This window comes from Gigantopelta aegis, chromosome 4, assembly GCF_016097555.1.
Source record: "Gigantopelta aegis isolate Gae_Host chromosome 4, Gae_host_genome, whole genome shotgun sequence".
NCBI lineage: Eukaryota > Metazoa > Mollusca > Gastropoda > Neomphalida > Peltospiridae > Gigantopelta > Gigantopelta aegis.
The window spans coordinates 30,800,933-30,824,111 of NC_054702.1; the positions used below are offsets into that span (position 1 = coordinate 30,800,933).

Genomic DNA, 23,179 nt, shown 5'->3' on the forward strand with positions numbered 1-23,179 from the left:
TAATTAATCGAGACTATTTGCACATGGCTGTATTTTTAGTTGTGAGACTAAAAAATAACAAAACAAAATATATCCGAAAAGGTCACAAACCAAGCGTTAGCTCCATATTTTTTTGATGGATCACATCGAGGAAATACGCACTCGAGTTCAGCTGTTAGAACATACAGTTGACAATGTAAGCCAAAAACCAGACACATATGTGACATAGCAGTAGTCCAGCATTGACTCGATTGAGTAGTCAGAACTTGTATGGACTATGCCTATGGTGTATATGGGGGTAGTTCATCAAAATAACCTTCGAGCATACGGTTTAGTTTGATGCACTACATTATAAAGAAAACAGCCTAATATATCTGTTACTGTATATTACTATTCCCATAACATAAAAATTAATTCTGTATTGGACAACTTCAGGGTTAGCTCTGGCCTGGTTAGTCTAAAGGGTCTGAAGTTAAACTTAAAGGGACGTATAAAGTGTGGTTATTTATGGATATTGTTATATACCCTATATATAGCTTGTATTCAAAACTTGTGGCACCATGTTTCTGAACTGAAATAGTGCTACAGATGGACATAAACCAAAAATGTATAACCTACCGTACTCACTAAATCCCGATTGAAGTAAGTTCTGATTATGTTGCATCATATATTAACTGCTGTGTAGGCATTCACTATTTACATTACTTAATGTTAATTCAGGTTTGTTTTCTAAATTTTAACATAATGTTCACCTATATTTTATACTTGCATAAAGAATCACGTTTAAGTACACTGTCCCACATCCTATTTCTTACTCACAGGCTGAGGCTACAGAACAGTGGACGGTAGCTAACCAATGTATCGGTTTATTTATTCATCTAGGTAGAGCAGCTAACACAATGCAGCATAATGTACATCTGAATCAATATTAATAATTTAATAGGAAGGAAAAAAACCCCTTAAACCTGTGAAATAACACTGATTTAGATGTTTGCCGCTTTACACATTGTACAATTATGAATAAATGTACAGTGGTAAAAGTCCAGTGCACTACGACTGGTGTATCAAAGGCCATGGTATGTGCTATCCTGTCTGTGGGATGGTGCATATAAAAGATCCCTTGCTATTAAAGCCGCACACCCTAGTTCCATCCAGCGAAAATAAATTATAATTTGGTTAATCTACAAACCTGTAACACACTTAGATCACGTTTTTATCAAATGGCGTGAAAAAGCAGGTTTTATATCGATAAATACCATGGGAATCCCCATGTTCCAATTGATTGAAATAATTTTGAAAGTTAGTATTCTGATGTCACCAGTAGATGTCGCTCGAAGCACAACAATGCCTACGTCACGACAAATTTCACAGACTTGGGGTGCGTTCTTTTCACCTCTCCTGGACATGTTCCAACTGTTCTGTCCTGGTTGTATCCCCTCTCCAGATATCGTAAGAATTAGCAAAATTATTGGTTTTAAGGGTTTGTAACGTTTTGTATTGAGACACTTACTTGTCTGAACTTTATTGTTACTGAAAATGTTCACGAACTGTGAAGAAATATCTCACAAATGAACAACAAGCAAACGACAACAAATTGGATGTTGATTGCGCGAACCGTGCACGAGAAAACAAACCGAACCAAAATGATAACGGTCACGTGGTATACCAACGTCTGTGACGTTTACACAGGAAGATTCCCTCGAAAAATAGATTGGACCTCGCTTGCTTAACGTTTTTTTCTTGAATGCGCGCGACATTTTAAGAAATACAAAAAATGCATTTCGTGGTTTTACAAACATCAGGATTACCAGGATTACCAAAAAGCACTTCAGGTGAATGGAAATGTGTATTCTAAATAATAAAATGTAAGTAAAGTGCAATTTTATTTGTGAAAAAATGGGTTTAATAGCGAAAAACAACGCCGTAATGGTTAACAACTAGCCGTAACTAGGGCGTGTCCCTTTAATGAGAAAATGTAGCCGATTTCCTCTCTAAGACTATATGTTAAAATCACCACGTTTGACATCCAATAGCCAATGATTACTAAATCAATGTTCTCTAGTGGTGTCGTTAAACAAAACAAACTTTACTTTATTTATGGTGTGTGTTGTGTAGTGAAATAGAGGACTTGCCTGAGGTGTTGAGGAGGGGTTGCAGAATGATTGATATCCTGCAGTGGATCTCTGTGTGTTTTTACCTCTGTCCCAATCTGTGTCCCATAAATAATACATCAAAGATTGTGCTATGTGCCTAGCTCTGGCACTCAACAAATCTGCCAATTGTAAATTATTAAAATGCGGTGAATTTTATTTTAATTTGGCAACAGAATTTCATGTAATAATTGATATTTTAAAAAGAAAATAACTTGATTTCTGCAATTTTTTATTTTTAATGTATAATAGGGATTTCCCTAGAAATTAGGCAAGGCATGGTAGATAGACCAAACACTGGGGCATTCTCATCATTTTCAGGGCACATGTTTTTCATTAAAAATAAACAAAAATTAATTGAAATAAACATTAATGTAATTTATGTGCTTGCTTTAATAAATGAATGGCAAAAGATATAAACGGCATATTTTATTAATTAGTAATACCATTTTGGGTGTTTTATAAAGGCAATTTTAGAAATAATTACTGAAAAAGGCTTGTTTAATCTCAGGGCAGCATGGCACTGATTAAGGTAAGATGGCGCTAGACTATTGAGGCATGGTGCTGCACCATGCTAAAACAAGCTAGGGAAAACACTATATAATTTGGAAATATGTTCAGCTCATCCAGAGCTACATATAGTCCTGCATGGGTCTTGTTGTGGGAATGTGCATTTAAAAGATAATTTGTTGTTGTTAGGGTAGGAGTAGCCTGGCTTTTGTAGTAGGTTTACTTTCATTCTTGACTACTTGTTAAAATAACCACATGTTAAACAACTTAAACGACACCACTAGAGCACATTGATTAATTAATAATGGAATATGAAATTGTCTAAAATGTATGGGGACTGTAACTTTGGTATATCACACCCCTTACTATAGGAATATTTGCCAACTTCAGTGAAATGTGTAGGCCCATAGGTCAAATATTTTTTTAAATAGCATGGAGAAGAAAAAGAAGATGTGTGTTTTGTTTAACGACACCACTGAAGCACATTGATTGATTAATCATCAGCTATTGAATGTCAAACATTTGGTAATTCTGACACACGGTCATCGGAGGAAACCCGCTACATTTTTCCTAATGCAGCATGGGATCTTTTATATGCAGTTTACCACAGACAGAAAAGCACATACCACAGTCTTTGACCAGTTGTGGTGCACTAGTTGGAATCAGAAAAAACATAATCAGTTGAATGGATCCACTGAGGTGGTTAGATCCTGCAACACAAGCATCCCAAACAAATACTCAACCGAGTTAAAGTTAAACATCAACTAATATAGTCTAAAATGAGTTGAGATGTTATTAAACACACATTCCTTTACATTTTTATGTTGTTGTTTTGCTACTTGACTAACAGGTTCACAGTACTGACTTTCCTGGCAGCTATGACGGTTATGATGACACATGGAGTCAGAGCAAATTTGAAAAGGTATACTAATGATTTATATACCATCATGTACAGGCACAGTGGAGCAGGGACGCTGAGGGGGCTTTAGCCATACACACACACCCTCAGTAATTCTGAATCTAAAATATTATTGGTAGTAAATTTTAAGGCAGAGATAAATTTTATTTGTAGAATGCAGGAAATTACATTTCAGGATATCTAGTTCTCAAAAATACCTCCAAACCCCCTTGAAATTTTGCTTTGCACCCTCGATCTCAGTCAACCCCCCCCCCCCCCCCAATGTCTACTTGTTTCCACCATGCCTGGTGTATATTTTGTTCAAACATCTATTCCTACATGTAGATAGCATTAACAAACACTTTAAAAAATAACAAAAGTTAGTTTATTTTTTTTAACGACATCACTAAAGAACATTGATATATTAATTATCACCATTTGGATGTCAAACATTTGGTAATTTCAGCGTATTGTCTTAGAGAGGAAACCCACAACATTTGTCCATTAGTAGCAAAATATCTTATATGCACCATCCCACAGACAGGATAGTACATACCACAGCCTTTGATATACCAGTCATGATGCACTGGCTGGAATTAAAAAATAACATAATACCCATACTCTGGCAGAAACCTTACATGATCCCGCCAACCCTCTCACAAGAGGACAGTATGTATTTTATTGGAGTTGGAGGGGATGGGAGGAAAGTCATGGCCCAACCACTTTTCATTTTACGCTGCCTTAGTTTTAAAGATTTTTAAAAAGCAGATGTTTTCCATATACACCTGCGAGTGGACAGTTACGGATCTACTATTTGAATACTGTAATTTACAGAATTCAGTGTTCTCGCTGCTGCGTTTTCCCCCTCCTTTCATGTTCTGCTGCCCTCCTTTATTTTTCTGCGCCCCTCTTTATTTTCCCGCACCCTACTATATTTTACAGCACCCATCTCAGCTATGGGCCACTGGCAGTCAATATGCCTCTCCTCCATTTCAGTATCTCTCCTATGGCTTAACATATTAAACATTTTAAAATCATAATAATAAGCAAACATCAAAACACTGGACATCACAGTTAGGCCTACATGTATGTGATCTTTATACACCCAACTATCTTAATGATACTTTACTGACATTTTATTTTGAATTTGCAGAATTTTATAATCAATATCATCGACATCAATGAAGACAATATGGAGTTTGATATGATAGGAGTGGATTGCTCAATCGCTAATGCCTTCAGGCGAATACTTCTATCTGAGGTTTGCTTTACTAATAAAACACTTTTATGGAATATATAATATGTGATCTGACAGGAGTAAGTGTTGTGAGGTGTGATAGGTTACAAGGTTGACTCCATCCAATACCAAACTAAAAAAAATTAAAAAAAATTATTGGTATCTTTTCCTTATGTGTGGTGATGTGACTGTTTGTTGCAGCTTTTTTCCACAATGCTTACTGAGATTGCTATGGAGGGGGACACCCGGATTATGAGTTTCAAGTCACACGACAGAGCAGCTTTGGGAAACTGTTGGGTCGTAATTTGGGAAAAGTTTGGTATTAGATTGGAAATATTCATTAGGGGAATAGGGCTGGTGACCGGACCAAAAATGTATGGTAGATTATACCCTGCAATGATAGCATAATACATTCACATTTCCAATATTTGGTCAAAATTGAAGGTTTACTTAAAGCCGCACACCCTAGTTCCATCCAGCAATTTTTTTTTATAATTTGGTTAATCTACAAACCTGTAACACACTTAGATCACGTTTTTATCAAATGGAGTGAAAAAGCAGGTTTTATATCAATAAATACCATGGGAATCCCCATGTCCCAATTGCTTGAAATAATTTTGAAAGTTAGTATTCTGATGTCACCGGTAGAAGCACAACAATGCCTACGTCACGACAAATTTTACAGACTTGGGGTGCATTCGTTTCACCTCTCCTGGACATGTTCCAACTGTTCTGTCCTGGTTGTATCCCCTCTCCAGATATCGTAAGACTTAGCAAAATTATTGGTTTTAAGGGTTTTTAACGTTTTGTATTGAGACACTTACTTGTCTGAACTTTATTGTTACTGAAAATGTTCACGAACTGTGAAGAAAAATCTCACAAATGAACAACAAACAAATCGGATGTTGATTGCGCGAACCGTGCACGAGAAAACAAACCGAACCAAAATGATAACGGTCACGTGATATACCAACGTCTGTGACATTAAAAATAGATTGGACCTCGCTTGCTTAACGTTTTTTTCTCAACAACATGTTTTGTGAAAAAATGCAAAAAATGCATTTCGTGGTTTTACAAACATCAGGATTACCAAAAAGCACTTCAGGTGAATGGAAATGTGTATTCTAAATAATAAAATGTAAGTAAAGTGCAATTTTATTTGTGAAAAATGAGGTTTAATAGCGAAAAACAATGCCGTAATGGTTAACAAATAAACGTAACTAGGGTGTGTCCCTTTAAAGTATGCATGTATGTCGTACAAGAAATTTCCAGTTTATTTGAGTGTCACCATATGAAATTGTCATTATTTTTAGTATAATACATTAATATACAGGGTATTGTGTAATTATGTAGAAAATTGTGTACTCATGTTATTTTTACAAAAACAGGATTTCATCGGTGACATCACTGGAAAGAAAGAAATGTTTTATTTAATGCACTCAACACATTTTATTTACGGTTATATGGCGTCAGACATATGGTTAACAACCACACAGATATTGACTGAGGAAACCCGCTGTTGCCACTTCAGGGGCTATTCTTTTCGATTAGCAGCAAGGGATCCTTTATATGCACCATCCCACAGACAGGGTAGTACATACCACAACCGTTGATATACCAGTCGTGGTGCACTGGCTGGAACGAGATGGGGATCGATCCCATACCGGCCGCACATCGAGCGAGTGCTGTACCACTGGGCTACGTCCCACCCGACTTCACTGGAAGTATTCACGTTCATCTTTCTTCAAGGGTAATTTTGAGAAGATTATAGAACTGTTCCGTATCTCTTTTGGGAACTTCATAAATATGGCAGTACTGATTTTATATCAGATTCTTTTTAATTTAAGTTTTGTACATGACGTCTAAACAAATAATTGAACATGTAAATGATATAATTAAGTAAAGGTGATCTGTAAGCAATGTTTATTTTGAAACATTTTTTTACTTTCAGGTGCCAACTATGGCTATTGAGAAGGTCTTCGTATACAACAACACATCCATTATCCAGGATGAAGTTCTTGCTCACAGACTCGGTCTCATTCCCATTAAGGCTGATCCCAGGTTGTTTGAATACAGACAGGAAGGTAGGTGTTAAAAATTACTTCATCATATTTCTAACACAACTGAACTCCATTGATCAATAGAGCTTTTCTCATACCACTTTGTCTGGTGTCTATACATCAGTCCAGGGAGGGATGTAGCCCAGTGGTAAAGTGTTCCCTTGATGCGCGGTCGGTCTAGGATCAATCCCCATCGGTGGACCCATTGGGCTATTTCTCATTCCAGCCAGTGCTCCGCAACTGGTGTAACAAAGGCCATGGTATCTACTATCCTGTCTGTGGGATGGTGCATATAAAAGATCCCTTGCTGCTAATCGAAAAGAGTAGCCCATGAAGTGGCGACAATGGATTTCCTCTCAATATATGTGTGGTCCTTAACCATATGTGCATTGTCAAATAAATTGAAAATTAAAAAACAAACATTTCTATACATCAGTCCATTGAGCATCTGTCTATCTTTCCCTTGAAATTTTGATTGGATTGTTCTAAAACCTGTTACAGAGATTTCCTGGGGTAAACTTTTTGAAGTAAAATGTACTAGAAAATGTACTTACTCTAGTTATTCACTATCTAATTATTGTGTAACATTATGTCAAGCTGTTGTAAATCACAAAAAAAGAAGATACTTTTGAGAGATCACAGTTGCAAAGGACAGTATCAGGGCTCACCCTGGATCAAAAATACCTGTAGCCAAAATATTAGCCAAATGGAATTTTTATTAGCCATATTGAAAATGCTTTAGCCAAATTTGTTTTACGCAGTACTGTATAGAGTATTTATATATGAATATGAAAATGTATCTTTTTCAGCTAATTGTGTATAAACTGGAATAAATAGGAATAACAAAACCTCAATGGGGGTAGGGGCAGTTAATATATTACTTCGTTTTTTCAGCGGGAGTGGGGTGCGGTGGGGATGGAGTTATGCATTATCTTCAGAGTTTGAAGCCAGTACTCCATACACCCACCCCCACTTCTAAGACCTATGACATTAAATTAACAAACATACAGAAATATGGGGGTGGGTGGATGTTTACTGAGGGTAGTTGTTTTTTCTTTCTTCCTTTATTCCAAAAAAAAAATGTGAGAGCTTTTTTTATATAGAGCTCATTATTTCTTTAAATAGCAATCTTTATGTTAATTTGAATTGTTTGTTGTTTTTTTCATATTTTTTTTTTAAGTGACCCATCAATTCACCACCCCAGACACTTTCATAATTTGTGCCATGTTGCTGTTGATTTCAGTGTCGTGTTAAATGCTTTTGATTTATGCTTGCAAAATACCTCGGCTAAGAATACCGACTTCACAGTATACTCCATTTATTTATAAAAAAAAACAAAATTAAAACAAAATTAAAATGTACGGTCTTTTTAAAATCCAGCTAACTTATTAAATGTCACCTCACAGTCTTACAAATTTATAATTAACATTATCTAACAAATATGATTATTGTAAACTAATTTTATTCAGTGTAATCTGCAATTTGTATAAATACTGCATGTTCATTTCCCACGATAGCGATCTGCATGCGTGCTCTCGACCATGGGTACGAAATTAAAGACAAAGGAATAAACAAAAACTGCAGTTAGGTATTCATTGATGCGTACAACTATTGTTTTTCTACAAATTTACATCAAGATTTACTTTTGCGTAATCGTATTGTTTAATGTCCGCAACGATGTCTCTTGACACGCGGGTGTCGGTTGACTCTGAAGCGTGACGTATATTCACGCCCAGAGTTGCCTCAGTTCAGCCAACGAACGTTCTTCGCGAACTATTTGATTGGTGTTCGTCATGTCCATTTGGTTTAACGTGAAGCGCACAAACCAGTTTAGCTAACGTTTTGTTTTCGCTCGGTCTGGCTGAACTCTGCCCTTGAGATAGCCTACATGTCTTTCGGCCCTGAACTGGCATGTGTATTAAAATTGACACGCATTGTCGGGCTGTTTTTATTACTTTGGTTCAAAGATTTTACAAAGTAAAAATAACAAGTTACAGATCTTCCAGACATTGCTGTCATACACGTTGAATGCATGCCGTTAAAATTAATAACCATGATTATTAAAATAAGCAAACATTATAAGGCCTACGCTGAATTTTGCATAACACCATTTTTTTTGTTACCGGTCGTGAGATCGCCATTACGCTAATTGAATATTTGGTATTATTATTATGTTTGAGGTGTCGGATAGATTATGTAACCGTTTGTTCACATCAGAAGACAGAAAATGGCTTAGCCAAAATTTTAGCCACTTGAAAATTTTATTAGCCATTTTTTGTAAAAATTAGCCAATGGCTAATTTGGCTACCGACAGCGCGAGCCCTGCAGTATCCACTAAAGGTTTTTTTCTGTACTGTGTTTTCCCAGGTGACACAGAAGGTAGTGCTGAAGACACCATTGAGTTCCAGCTGAAGGTGAAGTGTACAAAGAACCCACAACCAAAAGATTCCACACGTCCTGATGAGATGTACAAAGATCACAAAGGTAAATTAGGCCTTGACCTTAACTTTTTTCAGTGGTAGCCTGGTTGTGGTTATAAAATCTGGTAGCCCTCAGTAAAAATCGGTAGCCCCATAATTTTAATAAATTTAAAAAAAAAAAAAAAAAAAGCAAAATCATTTACTTTTATTTAAATGTTGTTCTAGGTGTGGTTTTTTTTTAGATGTTTAAGCGTCTTGTTGATTGCAGAGTAACTGGAGTATCTAGTAGCCTGGCGGACTACTGGGTTTAGTTATCTGATAGCCCGAGCCACAAATGGGTAGCCAAAATACCCTGGGCTACCACTAAGGTCGAGCCGTGTAAATAGTCCCAGTAATGTACAAAGATCATACACTTTAAGGTAAATATTCAAATTACTTAATCACTAATTAACTAATGAAATGTTATTTAGCTTCCACCCCTAACATACCAAATCATCCGGAGATGCTAGTAATTTGAATTATCTCCCTTCAATGACTGGCAATTTTTATAAATCATGAGACATATTCTCATATAAATTATGTTCACCAAATGAAGACAAAACAGACTTGTTCAGACACTGTCCATTTTTATACACTGAAGGCGCCAAGACAAATAATAATTATAATATGAGATATGACATAAACCCATTTACCGCACATCTGTTTGTAATAAATCACATGGCCTCACCTCGGATGGTTTTTTGTGAAGCAGCAGATGAACTGGCAAAGAATAAGAACCTATTGATTACGATGAGCTGAAGCAAATAATCAAAACAAAAAGACAGAAACAAAACCCAAGGACATGGCTCAATCAAAGGATTGACAAGGGAGGAGCAAATCATCATTTTCAGACCGAGAACCGGACATAACAGACTGAACAGCCACCTACACAAACTCAAGCTATGGATTACAGCTACGTATCTATGTGGACAGGGAGAGGAGACAACAGCCTACTTCATCCAGGATTGCAGCCAGCACCAACAAATAAGAGACCAGATATGGCCTGCTTACGTATCCCTGGCAGAAAAATTACATGGCGACAAAAATCACCTCAAGAAAACTGACCAGTTCACCCTGATGTCAGGTAGAATCCTTTAAGTTGAAAAACAACCTGTTTAGAACTCGACAGTCATGATTAGAGTGAACGAGAACATGGGTTTTGCTTATATGACTAAATAAGACACTTAAGAACATCTCAACAAGAGTTTTTAATATTAGTTCCTCATACTGTAAAAGTTTATTCTGGAATTTAGTATTATACACCATCGCCCGTACTGTTACAGTAATAAATCATATTTTCTTTCAGTGACAACTAACTATATGAAGTGGGTTCCTGTGGGCGACCAAGCAAATATAGTAAGTTTTATTTATTTTCTTTTTGACAAACAAAAATACATTGCATCATACATTTCTCTTTTTACCAAGCCATTTTCAACCTGGAGTGTAATAACGCTCAGTGGTAGAGTACTTGTGATGGGTCCATGAATCGTTCGCCCTCTGTGGTCAATTTTTTTCCAGTCCCAACCAGTGTCTTACAGTGGGTACATCAAAGGTCATGGGTCATGGTATGTACTGTTATATCTACAGGAAAATAAATATAAAAGTTGGATTGCTGTTTTAGTGGTAGCCTGTGAGTTACCTCTCTCTCTGTATATCAAAGGCTGTGGAATGTGCTATCCTGTCTGTAGGATGGTGCATATAAAAGATCCCTTGCTACTAATAGAAACATTTTCTTTCTAAGACTATATATCAAAATTACCAAATGTTTGACTTCCAATAGCTGAAGATGAATGAATCGGTGTGCTTTATTGGTGTCATTAAACAAACTTTAACTTTTTAATTTTTAGTTTCTGACTTGCATCCAGTAATTGTACCAATCATGTATTTTTATGGTTAAATGTAAACTTTAAGGTAATTTTTTTTTTTTTTTTTTAAATTCTATTATTTCAACTGATCGCTTATTATATTTGATAGCTGGTTGGCAGTGGGGGTGAGATTTAGCTCAGTCGGTTGAGCGCTCGCCTGAGGTGCTTGCATCGCAGGATTAATTGGGTTCCAACCAGTGCACCACAACTGGTCAAAGTTTTTTTTTTACTGTGATAATTTAATAATTAAAATCCATATATTAATTATTCTGATTAAAAATTGCTTTTACCCTTTCAGTTTAATGCAGGTGATATAAGACCAGTAGATGACATTCTCATAGCAAAGTTACGGCCAGGTCAGGTAGGTAATATTACTAACTTTATTTTAATCTTGTGTCTAGATCTTCTTTCTATAACTTATAGACACTATTTCATATGTCTGTGGGGTGGGACATAGCCCAGGGATAAAGTGCTCGCTTGATGCACGATCAGTCTGGGATCGATCCCTGTCGGTGGACCCAAAAATTATTATCATCCACATTTCTCGCTCCATCCAGTGCACCACGACTGGTATATCAAAGGCTGTTGTATGTGCTATCCTGTCTGTGGGATGATGCATATAAAGATCCCTTGCTACTAATGGAAAAATGTTGCAGGTTGTTTCTCTAATATGTCGAAATTTCCAAATGTTTGACATCCAACAGCTGATGATTAATAAATCAATGTGCTCTAGTGGTGTCGTTAAACAAGGCACAATTTTCTTTCACATGTTTGCACTCGGTTGTTAACCATAACCTGTAGGAATTAATTATTGTTCAAGTGTAACGCAAATTATTTAATATACAGAAACGTTATATAAAGCTGCAATCTCGGGCATATTTGTATTATGTATTCTTTCAGAATGATCATCAACATTAATTTTTCTTATTGTTGAAGACCATTCTTTGAAGGGTTGGAATCTAGCTCAGTCAGTAGAGCTTGAGGTGCTTGGGTCAGAGGATCGAACCTCCTCGGTAGACACATTCTCTTAATGCATGGGTGTAGAAAGTACTCGCCTGCTCACCAAATGCGAGTATAAAATTGTGACGGATGAGTTGATAAATGCAACTCCCAGTACTACGAGCGATGTCTCTTTTTCTGACTAATTAATAGAGGACAGAAACAGATAAGAGCAGGTCAAAGGTCAATACTTCCTAGAAATGGCTTGTTTATGTTGAAAGTATGTTGCCGGTGTGTTTTGAATGGATTGAATGGCGATTGTATGAAGGTCTCAAACAGTGATAGCACATACGTTTATTAAAACTGTGGTTTTGCATTTTGAATAATATTATAACTCAATGATCTAGAAGGATTAGTTTATTTTGCATGTACCACATTTCAAATTGAAATAAGTAAACAGGAAGTGAAGATTTTAAAACACAGTTTAATCAGCAATGGTTGAATTCTCTATTTTCATCCGACGCCATATAACCGTAAATAAAATGTGTTGAGTGCATCATTAAATAAAACATTTCCTTCCTTCACTATTTTCAGGAACTGGATCTAAAAATGTACAGTGTGAAAGGCGTAGGGAAATACCATGCCAAGTTTTTAATACAGAGTTTGATCAGCAATGGTTGAATTATCTATTTTCAGGAACTGGATCTGAAGATGCACTGTGTCAAAGGTGTAGGGAAAGACCATGCCAAGTTTTCCCCTGTTGGTAAGTGTTTAAATGATCACTAAGATCAATGACAGTCACGTTTCGCACCCTTGTTTTGGCTTCGTACATAAGAAGTAAAACATATCCATGGGTAATTTTTTGATATGATATTTTTGTAAAAGGTACTTTTTATTTCTTTCTCTTTTAAAACTTAAACTTAATATTTTGTTCAGAATTATGAAAAATAAAAGCATATCGACCTGTAAACAGCGTTGTAAAAAGAAAAAAAAAAAAAATGTTTTATTTAACGACGCACTCAACACATTTTATTTACGGTTATATGGCGTCAGACATATGGTTATGGACCACACAGATTTTGAGAGGAAACCTGCTGTCGCCACTATATGGGCTACTCTTCCGATTAGCAGCAAGGGATCTTTTATTTGCGCTTCCCACAGGCAGGATAGCACAAACCATGGCCTTTGTTGAACCAGTTATGGATCACTGGTCAGTGCAAGTGGTTTACACCTACCCACTGAGCCTTGCGGAGCACTCACTCAGGGTTTGGAGTCGGTATCTGGATTAAAAATCCCATGCCTCGACTGGGATCCAAACCCAGTACCTACCAGCCTGTAGACCGATGGCCTACCACGACGCCACCGAGGCCGGTGTAAACAGCGTTGTCTGCTTGTTATAGAATTTTGACAGGGGTCACGGTTAGTAGACCGGTATTTATTTTAATGTGTCAAAACATTGTAATAATATAGCTAATTTTGAATTTGAATGACATCAGTATTCCAATGACGTCACTTTGCATCTCCTTACAATAACAATAAATTGGGTTGAGTACATGACGTTTCCATTTTCAGAACGCTGGAAAAATTTCAGTGCAAAATTGCTCTTTAATTTTTTTTTTTTAACATTACTAGTGCACCTGAATGTGTTTGAAGAAAATCTTGTGATAAAAAAAATTGTACCTTTTATGAACTATGGATTTCAAGTGAAATTACGGTAAGATGTTATATTTATTGTGTACAAAGCCAAAACAAGGTTGCGAAGCATGTCTGTCATCGACCTTAGTATGTCAATAAAAAATGAAGACAAGCTAATAAAATTAATTAACAAATATGTCTAGAAAGTGGTCGGTATCCATGTAACAGGGTCGTGGCATGGTCTGGACGGGGGTGGGGGTCGAATATGAATCTATAGTCCGTCCCATCCTACAAAAATGTTTTTAGTAAATAATTTCAGTTTTGTGTGACGTAAGAAAAAAAGTAAAAATGTTTTGGAAATAAATAAAAAAGTAAAAATGTTTTGGAAATAAAAAAAAAAGTTAAAATGTTTTGGAAATAAAAAAAAAACCACCCCCTATTTTTATGTCTTATTTAGAAAACAGTCGGCTAGGGAAATAAATAACTTGTAGTAAATTCTGTAACATGAAAAAAGGCGGACGGACTATAGTAGACCCTTTTTTTCCATGTACACATATTTTATATGAATAGCCTAATATTGCACTTTAAACAATTGTTTTAATCTCAGCAGGGAGTGGGGCGATTTGAACCTCCGATCCTTCATCCCTGTTTAATAACTTAAGGTAATCAGTTAGTTCTCAGCGTAAAAAAGGTTGATAATTTATCAGTGTATGTTAGTGGTGTAACAGTGGTGGAGCGTATGCCTGAAGACAGGTAACAGGATCGATCACCATCAGTAGACTTTCCTGAGCAGGACAAAGCCCAGTCGTAAAGCTCGCCTGAGGCACAGTTGGTCTAGGATCGATCCTCATCGGTGGGCCCATTGGGCTATTTCTTGATGCAGCCAGTGCTCCACAACTGGTGTAATAAAGGCTGTGGTATGTACTATCCTGTCTGTGGGATGCTGTATATAAAAGATACCTTGCTGCTGATCGGAAAGAGCCTCAGCCCTCTACGGACCTGGTCGGGCTGCTGGTGTTTTCTTGCACTTACCAGTGTGGGTGGTCCCTTAACCCACCCACCCGAATCCTTTTCCTGTCTTGGATGGAAGAGCCGGCACATGACAGGCATGTGCTACAACAGCTTGCTCTGCATAAGCACATTAAGCCCAATGACCTGACCCTTTGTCATTGTGGTTTTTAACCATATTTCCGATGCCATATAACTAATTGAAATATGTTGTGTCCTTAAATAAACACTCCTGCCTACCTTTCCAAAATTGATAATTTAAGCAACAAGTTGTAAATAATGGGACTTTTGTGGTTAAAATGTTAAAAATATTTTACACCGTCTAAGAACTAGGACAGTGGATTTAATGGTATATATTTATTACACGAACAGCCACAGCGTCGTACAGACTTCTGCCTGAAATCATTCTCACACGTCCAGTCGAGGGAGAGAAAGCAGAGAGGTTACAGAAGTGTTTTTCTCCAGGAGTTATAGAACTTGATAACATTGATGGTGAGCGGTCTCTTCTCATTTATGATCCACTGAAATTAGTACAAATTATACACAACCAAAGGTATTTACATGTAGTAAAATGCACACAAAAATGTGAAAGAGAATTTGTGCTCTTCATTGCATGTAAAACATGAGTAAATTGATATTATTAAAGTTACAATACACCAAGGTTTGCCAGATAAGAGCTGATGTTCAAGTTTGGTGAATATTTGATTATGATTACTGGTAGATATTTCAGGTTTATCTTTTGTTCTCTTGCCCTTATAAAGTATTGGGTTTTTTTTTATCCCCCGCAATGCGATTTGAGGGGAATATTAAAATGGGCATTGTCCATTCATCCTGCTCCTTCCATCAGTCTGATAGTTTCCAGAACATCACTCCAAAACCATTCAACAGTGTTTGACAAATGTTTGAGAAAGTGACTAGCCCTCACAGAAGATTTGACTAGTGTCCTATATATTATAGTAATACAGTTGATAATTTCCACTAGCCCAGACCAAATATTCACTAACCAGGACCAAGGGCTAGTGGATTTGTCATACTTTGAATGATTTACGGTAACTTCATGAAACGTACACATGGCATAATTTTCGCTAACAACTACTATCTTTATTTAGAACCATCGTGATCTTGAGGTCTTTGATTTGGTCCCTTCAACGTGAAAATAATGAGATTTCACTGTATTTGAGAATAATGTTCTTCTTTTTTTTTGAATTGTAAAATTGTACAGTTGGTTTGTCCAAGAAACATTGGCCAATTAGCTAACTCTAACAAAGCATTACTGCTGTATTGACTTGAGAATGGATTGTTTTTTCACCAGGGGTACTTCGTGCACGCGTCGCAAACCCGAGACGAGACACCTGCAGTCGAGAAGTTTTCCGCCATTCTGATCTTAAAAACTGTGTCAAGCTGAATCGAGTTCGAAATCACTTTATATGTAAGTTATGTGATATTAATTAAAGCTGCTGATAATTATTTCCGAGGTTACATACATGTACATCTTCCTTTTTTAGTTTCACACGAGGTTACATACATGTGCCTTTTTTAGTTTTACACGAGGTTACATACATGTGCCTTTTTTAGTTTCACACGAGGTTACATACATGTGCCTTTTTTGTTTCACAAAGAGGTTACATATGTGTGCCTTTTTAGTATCACACCGAGGTTACATATGTGTGCGTTTTTAGTATCACACCGAGGTTACATACATGTGCCTTTTTAGTTTCACACAGAGGTTACATATGTGTGCCTTGTTAGTTTCACACAGAGGTTACATACGTGTGCCTTTTTTGTTTCACACAGAGGTTACATACTGTACATGTACATTTTTAGTTTCACACCAAGGTTACATAGGTGTGCCTTTTTAGTTTCACACCGAGGTTACATATGTGTACCTTTTTAGTTTCACACCGAGGTTACATACATGTGCGTTTTTAGTATCACACCGAGGTTACATACATGTGCCTTTTTAGTTTCACACAGAGGTTACATACGTGTGCCTTGTTAGTTTCACACAGAGGTTACATATGTGTGCCTTTTTAGTTTCACACAGAGGTTACATATGTGTGCCTTTTTAGTTTCACACAGAGGTTACATATGTGTGCCTTTTTAGTTTCACACAGGTTACATATGTGTGCCTTTTTAGTTTCACACAGAGGTTACATATGTGTTCCTTTTTAGTTTCACACAGGTTACATGTGTGCCTTTTTAGTTTCACACAGAGGTTACATATGTGTGCCTTTTTAGTTTCACACAGAGGTTACATACTGTACATGTACATTTTTAGTTTCACACCGAGGTTACATACATGTGCCTTTTTAGTTTCACACCGAGGTTACATAAATGTACCTCTTTAATTTCACATTGAATTAATTTTAAGCTACTTCAAACACCAGGATGACCAAAAGGAGGTTGATTTTTCTCAAAATAATAATTTAAGCAAAAATGTATATGTTAACAGTAAACAACAGAACATTTTTTATTCCAAATCTTAATTAGCGATATTTCTATTTCAATTGAAAATTGATCAGCAACTACCGTTTAATGTTTAGAATTGTGTAGTAATCTCTGAAACTTGCTCAGCTTAACTGAACAAAATGTTCCCTGAAAAAGGCTTAATGGCTGAAACTGTTTTATACTGCCAAGAAATGTTAAACTATCAGTGCAGAAATACGACTGTGATCAAATACTTATGATTTGCATTTTATATACATTTTTACTTGCATTTAAATTGAGCAGGTTACTAACTAAAACTCTTGATAGACTAGTTGAAACATTCTTCTTTTTTTTTTTTTTTTTTCAACCTAAAGTATTTCTTTTCCTACGTTCACCGGCCTCGGTGGCGTCGTGGCAGGCCATCGGTCTACAGGCTGGTAGGTACTGGGTTCGGATCCCAGTCGAGGCATGGCATTTTTAATCCAGATACCGACTCCAAACCCTGAGTGAGTGCTCCGCAAGGCTCAATGGGTAGGTGTAAACCACTTGCACCGACCAGTGATCCATAACTGGTTCAACAAAGGCCATGGTTTGTGCTATCCTGCCTGTGGGAAGCGCAAATAAAAGATCCCTTGCTGCCTGTCGTAAAAGAGTAGCCTATGTGGCGACAGCGGGTTTCCTCTAAAAAAATCTGTGTGGTCCTTAACCATATCTCTGACGCCATATAACCGTAAATAAAATGTGTTGAGTGCGTCGTTAAATAAAACACTTCTTTCTTTCTTTCTTTTTCCTACGTTCGTGGTTTCGACCCTTTGAACCCGAAAAACTGGCCATGGCGTCAACCTCCAAATACCGCATGTGGTTTTATTTATCAACAATGTTGCTATGTAACATCCTGACCAAGCAACAGCTCTGTTGTATCTGATTTTCTTTATGCTCTTCCTGTGAATTAACTTCCCTGATTCCAATAAGTTTTTTATGGTAACAGGTGTAAATTTTCAAAAAAATATGGCTCAGAAATTGTTCTTTGTTGAACAGGTTAGCCAATGAAAATACAACAAAACAGATTCTTAGAAGTAGAAAAGTAAAAAAAACAATTTTTAGAATTTTTGGGTGATTTTATTTTTGGCCAAGTTATCAGACACCATATAACCCTAAATAAAATGTGTTGAGTGCATCGTTAAATAAAACATTTCCTTCCTTTTGGGCGAGTTCAAAGTGTTAATAGTATGTATTTTATTATCTGCTTTGTTAAAACTCTTATGTCAAACCTGAAATTTATATTAATAAAATAAAAATAGAAATGAGTGAGAATATTTATAAAATTAAGTTTCTTTAATAAAATTTGTTTTCAGTTTCAGTGGAGTCCACTGGCATTTTACCTCCCGATGTGCTGGTGTCCGAAGCGATTAAAGTGTTAATGGAAAAGTGCAGGACTATGTTGTCTGAACTGAACCACACAACAGATTCAAAATCCACCGAAACTTACTGAAACCAGTTTGTGTAAAAATGACAAGCACTGTACCAAAACACTTCATAGCTGATTTATCAAAGGCAGTGTGTGTGGAAAAATTTATAAAAGATCTCTTGCTGTTAGCCTATGTGACAGGTTTCGCTTCTGACAAAGGATGGATACAGAGTCACGATTACCATGTGAGATACCTTGTTGAGGTGTGAAACATTACTTTTTCTATCTAGAGCAAAGGATTCTGAATGGAAAATGTTATAATAAATGACACTCAAGTAGCCACCACATTTGTTGCTTATTGTAGTTGTTAAGATAAAACAATTTATCATCTATTAAAGGCTTTGGTAGGAGATATCGCTGGCACTCTAATTTGTGATATCTCCTGCAATATTCTACTAGGAGATGTCGCTTCTTACATGTATGTTATGTCGCTGTGTATGTTTCAGCACTATGTATGATTAAGTGCTAAACCTATCATTAGTGATGTTACGCCACAATCGTTCTGCTAGTTAACAAGTCAACCGCTGCCAAATATAGTGACATTCAACCCACATTACTGACATTGTTTACAATTGTCACAAATGAAAAGAATGATACGAGGGGGTTATTCTTTTTATCATCCATTGTCTTGTAGTATCATAATTTATCAGCTGTTATTGATAAAAGTATAAAAATCCTAAAATACTTGGCAAGCCTCGGGTTTCATACTTTTACTAACTCGTGCTGATAAATAGAGGAAACACCCCGAGTGTCTTGTGATATCATAATTTATCAGCACGAGTTGATAAAAGTATGAAATTCGAGGCTTGCCAAGGATTTTTATACTTTTATGAAAGAGTGCTGATAAAATTATGATATCACAAGACACAAGGTGAGTATCCTCTATGTATGGAACATGGGTTGGATGTAGCTCAGTGGTACAGTACAGCACTTTCTGGTGGTTAGATGATTTCGGGGGTCAAAACTCTTCTGCTCCCCATCAAAATGAATTTTCTGTTTTTAAATATATTTTCCAAGGGAGCACAAGAAGAAGCCCCTAGAAACACTGCTTGTCAGGCTAGATTCCACCCACCCTTGCATAATTTCCTGCACATGCACCAGGGATACAATAAGCAGGATCAGACAACCACCTCCAGTCCCAACCAATACCTCACGACTGGAAAAAAGAAAGAAGTGTTTTATTTAACGACGCACTCAACACATTTTATTTACGGTTATATGGTGTCAGACATATGGTTAAGGACCACACATATTTTTTTAGAGGAAACCCAGTTGCCACATAGGCTACTCTTTTATGACAGGCAGCAAGGGATCTTTTATTTGTGCTTCCCACAGGCAGGATAGCACAAACCATGGCCTTTGTTGAACCAGTTATGGATCACTGGTCGGTGCAAGTGGTTTACACCTACCCATTGAGCCTTGCGGAGCACTCACTCAGGGTTTGGAGTCGGTATTTGGATTAAAAATTCCATGCCTCGACTGGGATCCGAACCCAGTACCTACCAGCCTGTAGACCGATGGCCTGCCACGACACCACCGAGGCTGGTCTCACGACTGGAATATCAAAGACTACTTTCCTGTCTACAGTAAAATGCATATAAAAAAACCCACTTCTTGGCTTTCTCTTGACAAAGTTTCAAAATAACCATGTTAAGACACCACATAACTACAGTTAACAAAGAGTACTGGTGAGGTACATGATACACCTGTCAAACGTAGGTTATGGTGACCTAGTTATGTATGCAACACACTGACATCCTATGTCGTACTTTCATGCAAGGGACCGGCCTCGGTGGCGTCGTGGCAGGCCATCGGTCTACAGGCTGGTAGGTACTGGATTCGGATCCCAGTCGAGGCATGGAATTTTTAATCCAGATACCGACTCCAAACCCTGAGTGAGTGCTCCGCAAGGCTCAATGGGTAGGTGTAAACCACTTGCACCGACCAGTGATCCATAACTGGTTCAACAAAGGCCATGGTTTGTGCTATCCTGCCTGTGAGAAGCGCAAATAAAAGATCCCTTGCTGCCTGTCATAAAAAAGTAGCCTATGTGGCGACAGCGGGTTTCCTCTAAAAAAAATCTGTGTGGTCCTTAACCATGTCTGATGCCATATAACCGTAAATAAAATGTGTTGAGTGCATCGTTAAATAACACACTTCTTTCTTTCTTTTTTCATGCAAGGTTTGATGATCCTATATGAATTGATAAGGAAGAAGGAAGGAAATGTTTTATCTAACAACACACTCAACACATTTTATTTACAGTTATATGGTTAAGGACCACACAGATAATGAGAGAGGAAACCTGCTGTCATCAATTCATGGGCTACTCTTTTCGATTAGCAGCAAGGGATGTTTTATATGCACTATCCCACAGCAGGATAGTACATACCATGACCTTTGTTACACCAGTTGTGGAGCACTGGCTGGAACGAGAAATAGCCATATGGGCCCACTGACAGGAATCGATCTAGGATCGATCGTTCATTGGGCGAGCGCTGTACCACTAGCTACGTCCTGCCCCTGATAAGGAAGATGTGGCAGAGACGTGGATTTCCTTTAATGTGTGGTAATGTGTGAAAAGTAGTAGAATTGATAAGAAAAATAGGTTCCAGAAACGGACGACGTGTCACCACAATATGACCCATCAAAGACGGGCGTATAAAAATGTGCACGTTTGTTACATTAAAATTTTTTTGCTATGAATGCTAACAAGCCATGAGTTTAGAGTAAATATCACAACAATATCAATCTTTTTGTTTGGTTGCACAACTGTTATTACTAGATGCACATTATTGTTGTGGAACAAAAAGACTAAAACTGACAAATGCCCCAAAATATATTTTTATTAAAATATTTCCCTCTGAATATACCATACACAAAACAGGTAACATACACAAAATAGGGAACAGGTTGAAACATACCAAAACGTACCAACAAAAATGTACCCATTTTTGGTCAAACTATACCCACTAGTCGAAAACCCATGCCAAAATATACCTACTAAAACGTACCAACAAAAATGTACCAATATTTTTGTCAAAAACATACTCTTATTTATATTTTAGAACTTGTACATATACACATGTATGTTTACAACAGGTTTTGGTCAAAATATACCTAAAGAATTCAAACATTTCTTGAATTGGTTTCATAAATTTCAATCCAACATCAATTTAAATAACATTTTACACGACTTTATTACAAAAATGCGTAATTACATTTGGCATAATTTGGTGTTGATTAATAAAACATTTATAAAAATGAGTACATTCTGATAAGGGCTTGTATTGGTGGGTACAGTTTGAAAGATATGTTTTAGTTTTGGTACATTTTGAGTTGTATCCCACAAAATGTTCATTTTCAAAGCTAAAATTATATTTTTTTAACAAAACAATTTTGAGATATTTTTCACAGGTGATACAAGTGCCAGTGATGCCACTACTAATAGTTAACCTGTATAATCGACAACTTCTAAATAGTAACCCATAGATACAGAATTTGCAATATGACCCATGAAAATATACATGTGCTTGAATTGAGCCTCTTTAGTCAAATGTTCTTGGACCGGTATCGTGTCCATATTCCAAAATGTCCATTACCCTAGGGCTGCACAAATTATACAAACAAGTGCTTTGTTTGCACAAACTGTACTTGCGTAACCATTTGCTGTTTGCACACAAATTGTACAATGCTGAATGATATTGTGCTCATCCTTCAAAGTAAATTAAGAAGGAGAGAGAAAAAAGAACTGCATTAATATTAATAATTTTATGCATTAATTAAAACAAAAATTCTGTGGAATTAAATGTCTCGACTACCATAAACATTTATGTTGCACTGTAATTTTGAACATCCATAGGTGCAACAATAAACCAAGTTTCATTGACCTCGGACTTTCAGTTTGTGAGAAATGGATCTAAACGTGAAACTTTAAAGTTAAACTTTAATGTAAATGTTAATTCTGTAACTGCCATTCAAAATGAAATGCATATACATGTATCTCACCTTTTTATTTCGTAAAGGCGAGACAATGTTAGGTTTTTTTATGTCATTGTAGGAAATGTTTTACATTTAATAAATTATGTAGTGTTTTATATACTAAGAGAAAGAAATAAGGGAACACTTGGTATTGAAAACCAAATTGCGGTCACTAATAGGAAGGAAGAAAGTAAATGTTTAACGACTCACTCGACACATTTCATTTACAGTTATATGGCATCAGACATATGGTTAAGGACCACACAGATAGTGAGAGAGAAAACCCGCTGTCACCACTTCATGGGCTACTCTTTTCGATTAGCAGCATGGGATTTTATATGCACCATCCCACAGACAGAATAGTACATACCACGGCCTTTGTTACACCAGTTGTGGAGCACTGGCTGGAACAAGAAATAGCCCAATGGGCCCACCAAAGGATATCGATCCTAGATTGATCGCGCTAAACCAATGGGCTACGTTCCGCCCCTCACTAATAGTGTTGTACTGTCTGTATCAAGTACAAAGATGTAACGTGGAACGGAATGTCAGTAATGTCTGAA

At 36.8% G+C, this 23,179-nt stretch overlaps 1 protein-coding gene across 1 annotated transcript; it reads left to right on the plus strand.

Moving 5' to 3' along the window:
* LOC121372014 (DNA-directed RNA polymerases I and III subunit RPAC1-like) lies at positions 1–18,913 on the plus strand. The gene is made up of 11 exons (XM_041498252.1): positions 1–175; positions 3,490–3,561; positions 4,691–4,798; positions 6,726–6,858; positions 9,202–9,318; positions 10,600–10,649; positions 11,457–11,519; positions 12,794–12,860; positions 15,113–15,232; positions 16,053–16,169; positions 18,523–18,913. The coding sequence occupies exons 1-11, from the start codon at positions 116–118 to the stop codon at positions 18,657–18,659; spliced, it is 1,044 nt and encodes a 347-aa protein (XP_041354186.1). The 5' UTR covers positions 1–115; the 3' UTR covers positions 18,660–18,913.
* Positions 18,914–23,179: the final 4,266 nt, after the last annotated feature.

Bases quoted from the DNA above. Each gene is read 5' to 3' on its own strand.
- LOC121372014 (XM_041498252.1), top strand. From the start codon at position 116: ATGGATCACATCGAGGAAATACGCACTCGAGTTCAGCTGTTAGAACAT. The intron at 9,319-10,599 runs GTAAATTAGGCC...ATTTTCTTTCAG, and splicing joins GATGTACAAAGATCACAAAG to TGACAACTAACTATATGAAG. The intron at 16,170-18,522 runs GTAAGTTATGTG...ATTTGTTTTCAG, and splicing joins AGTTCGAAATCACTTTATAT to TTTCAGTGGAGTCCACTGGC.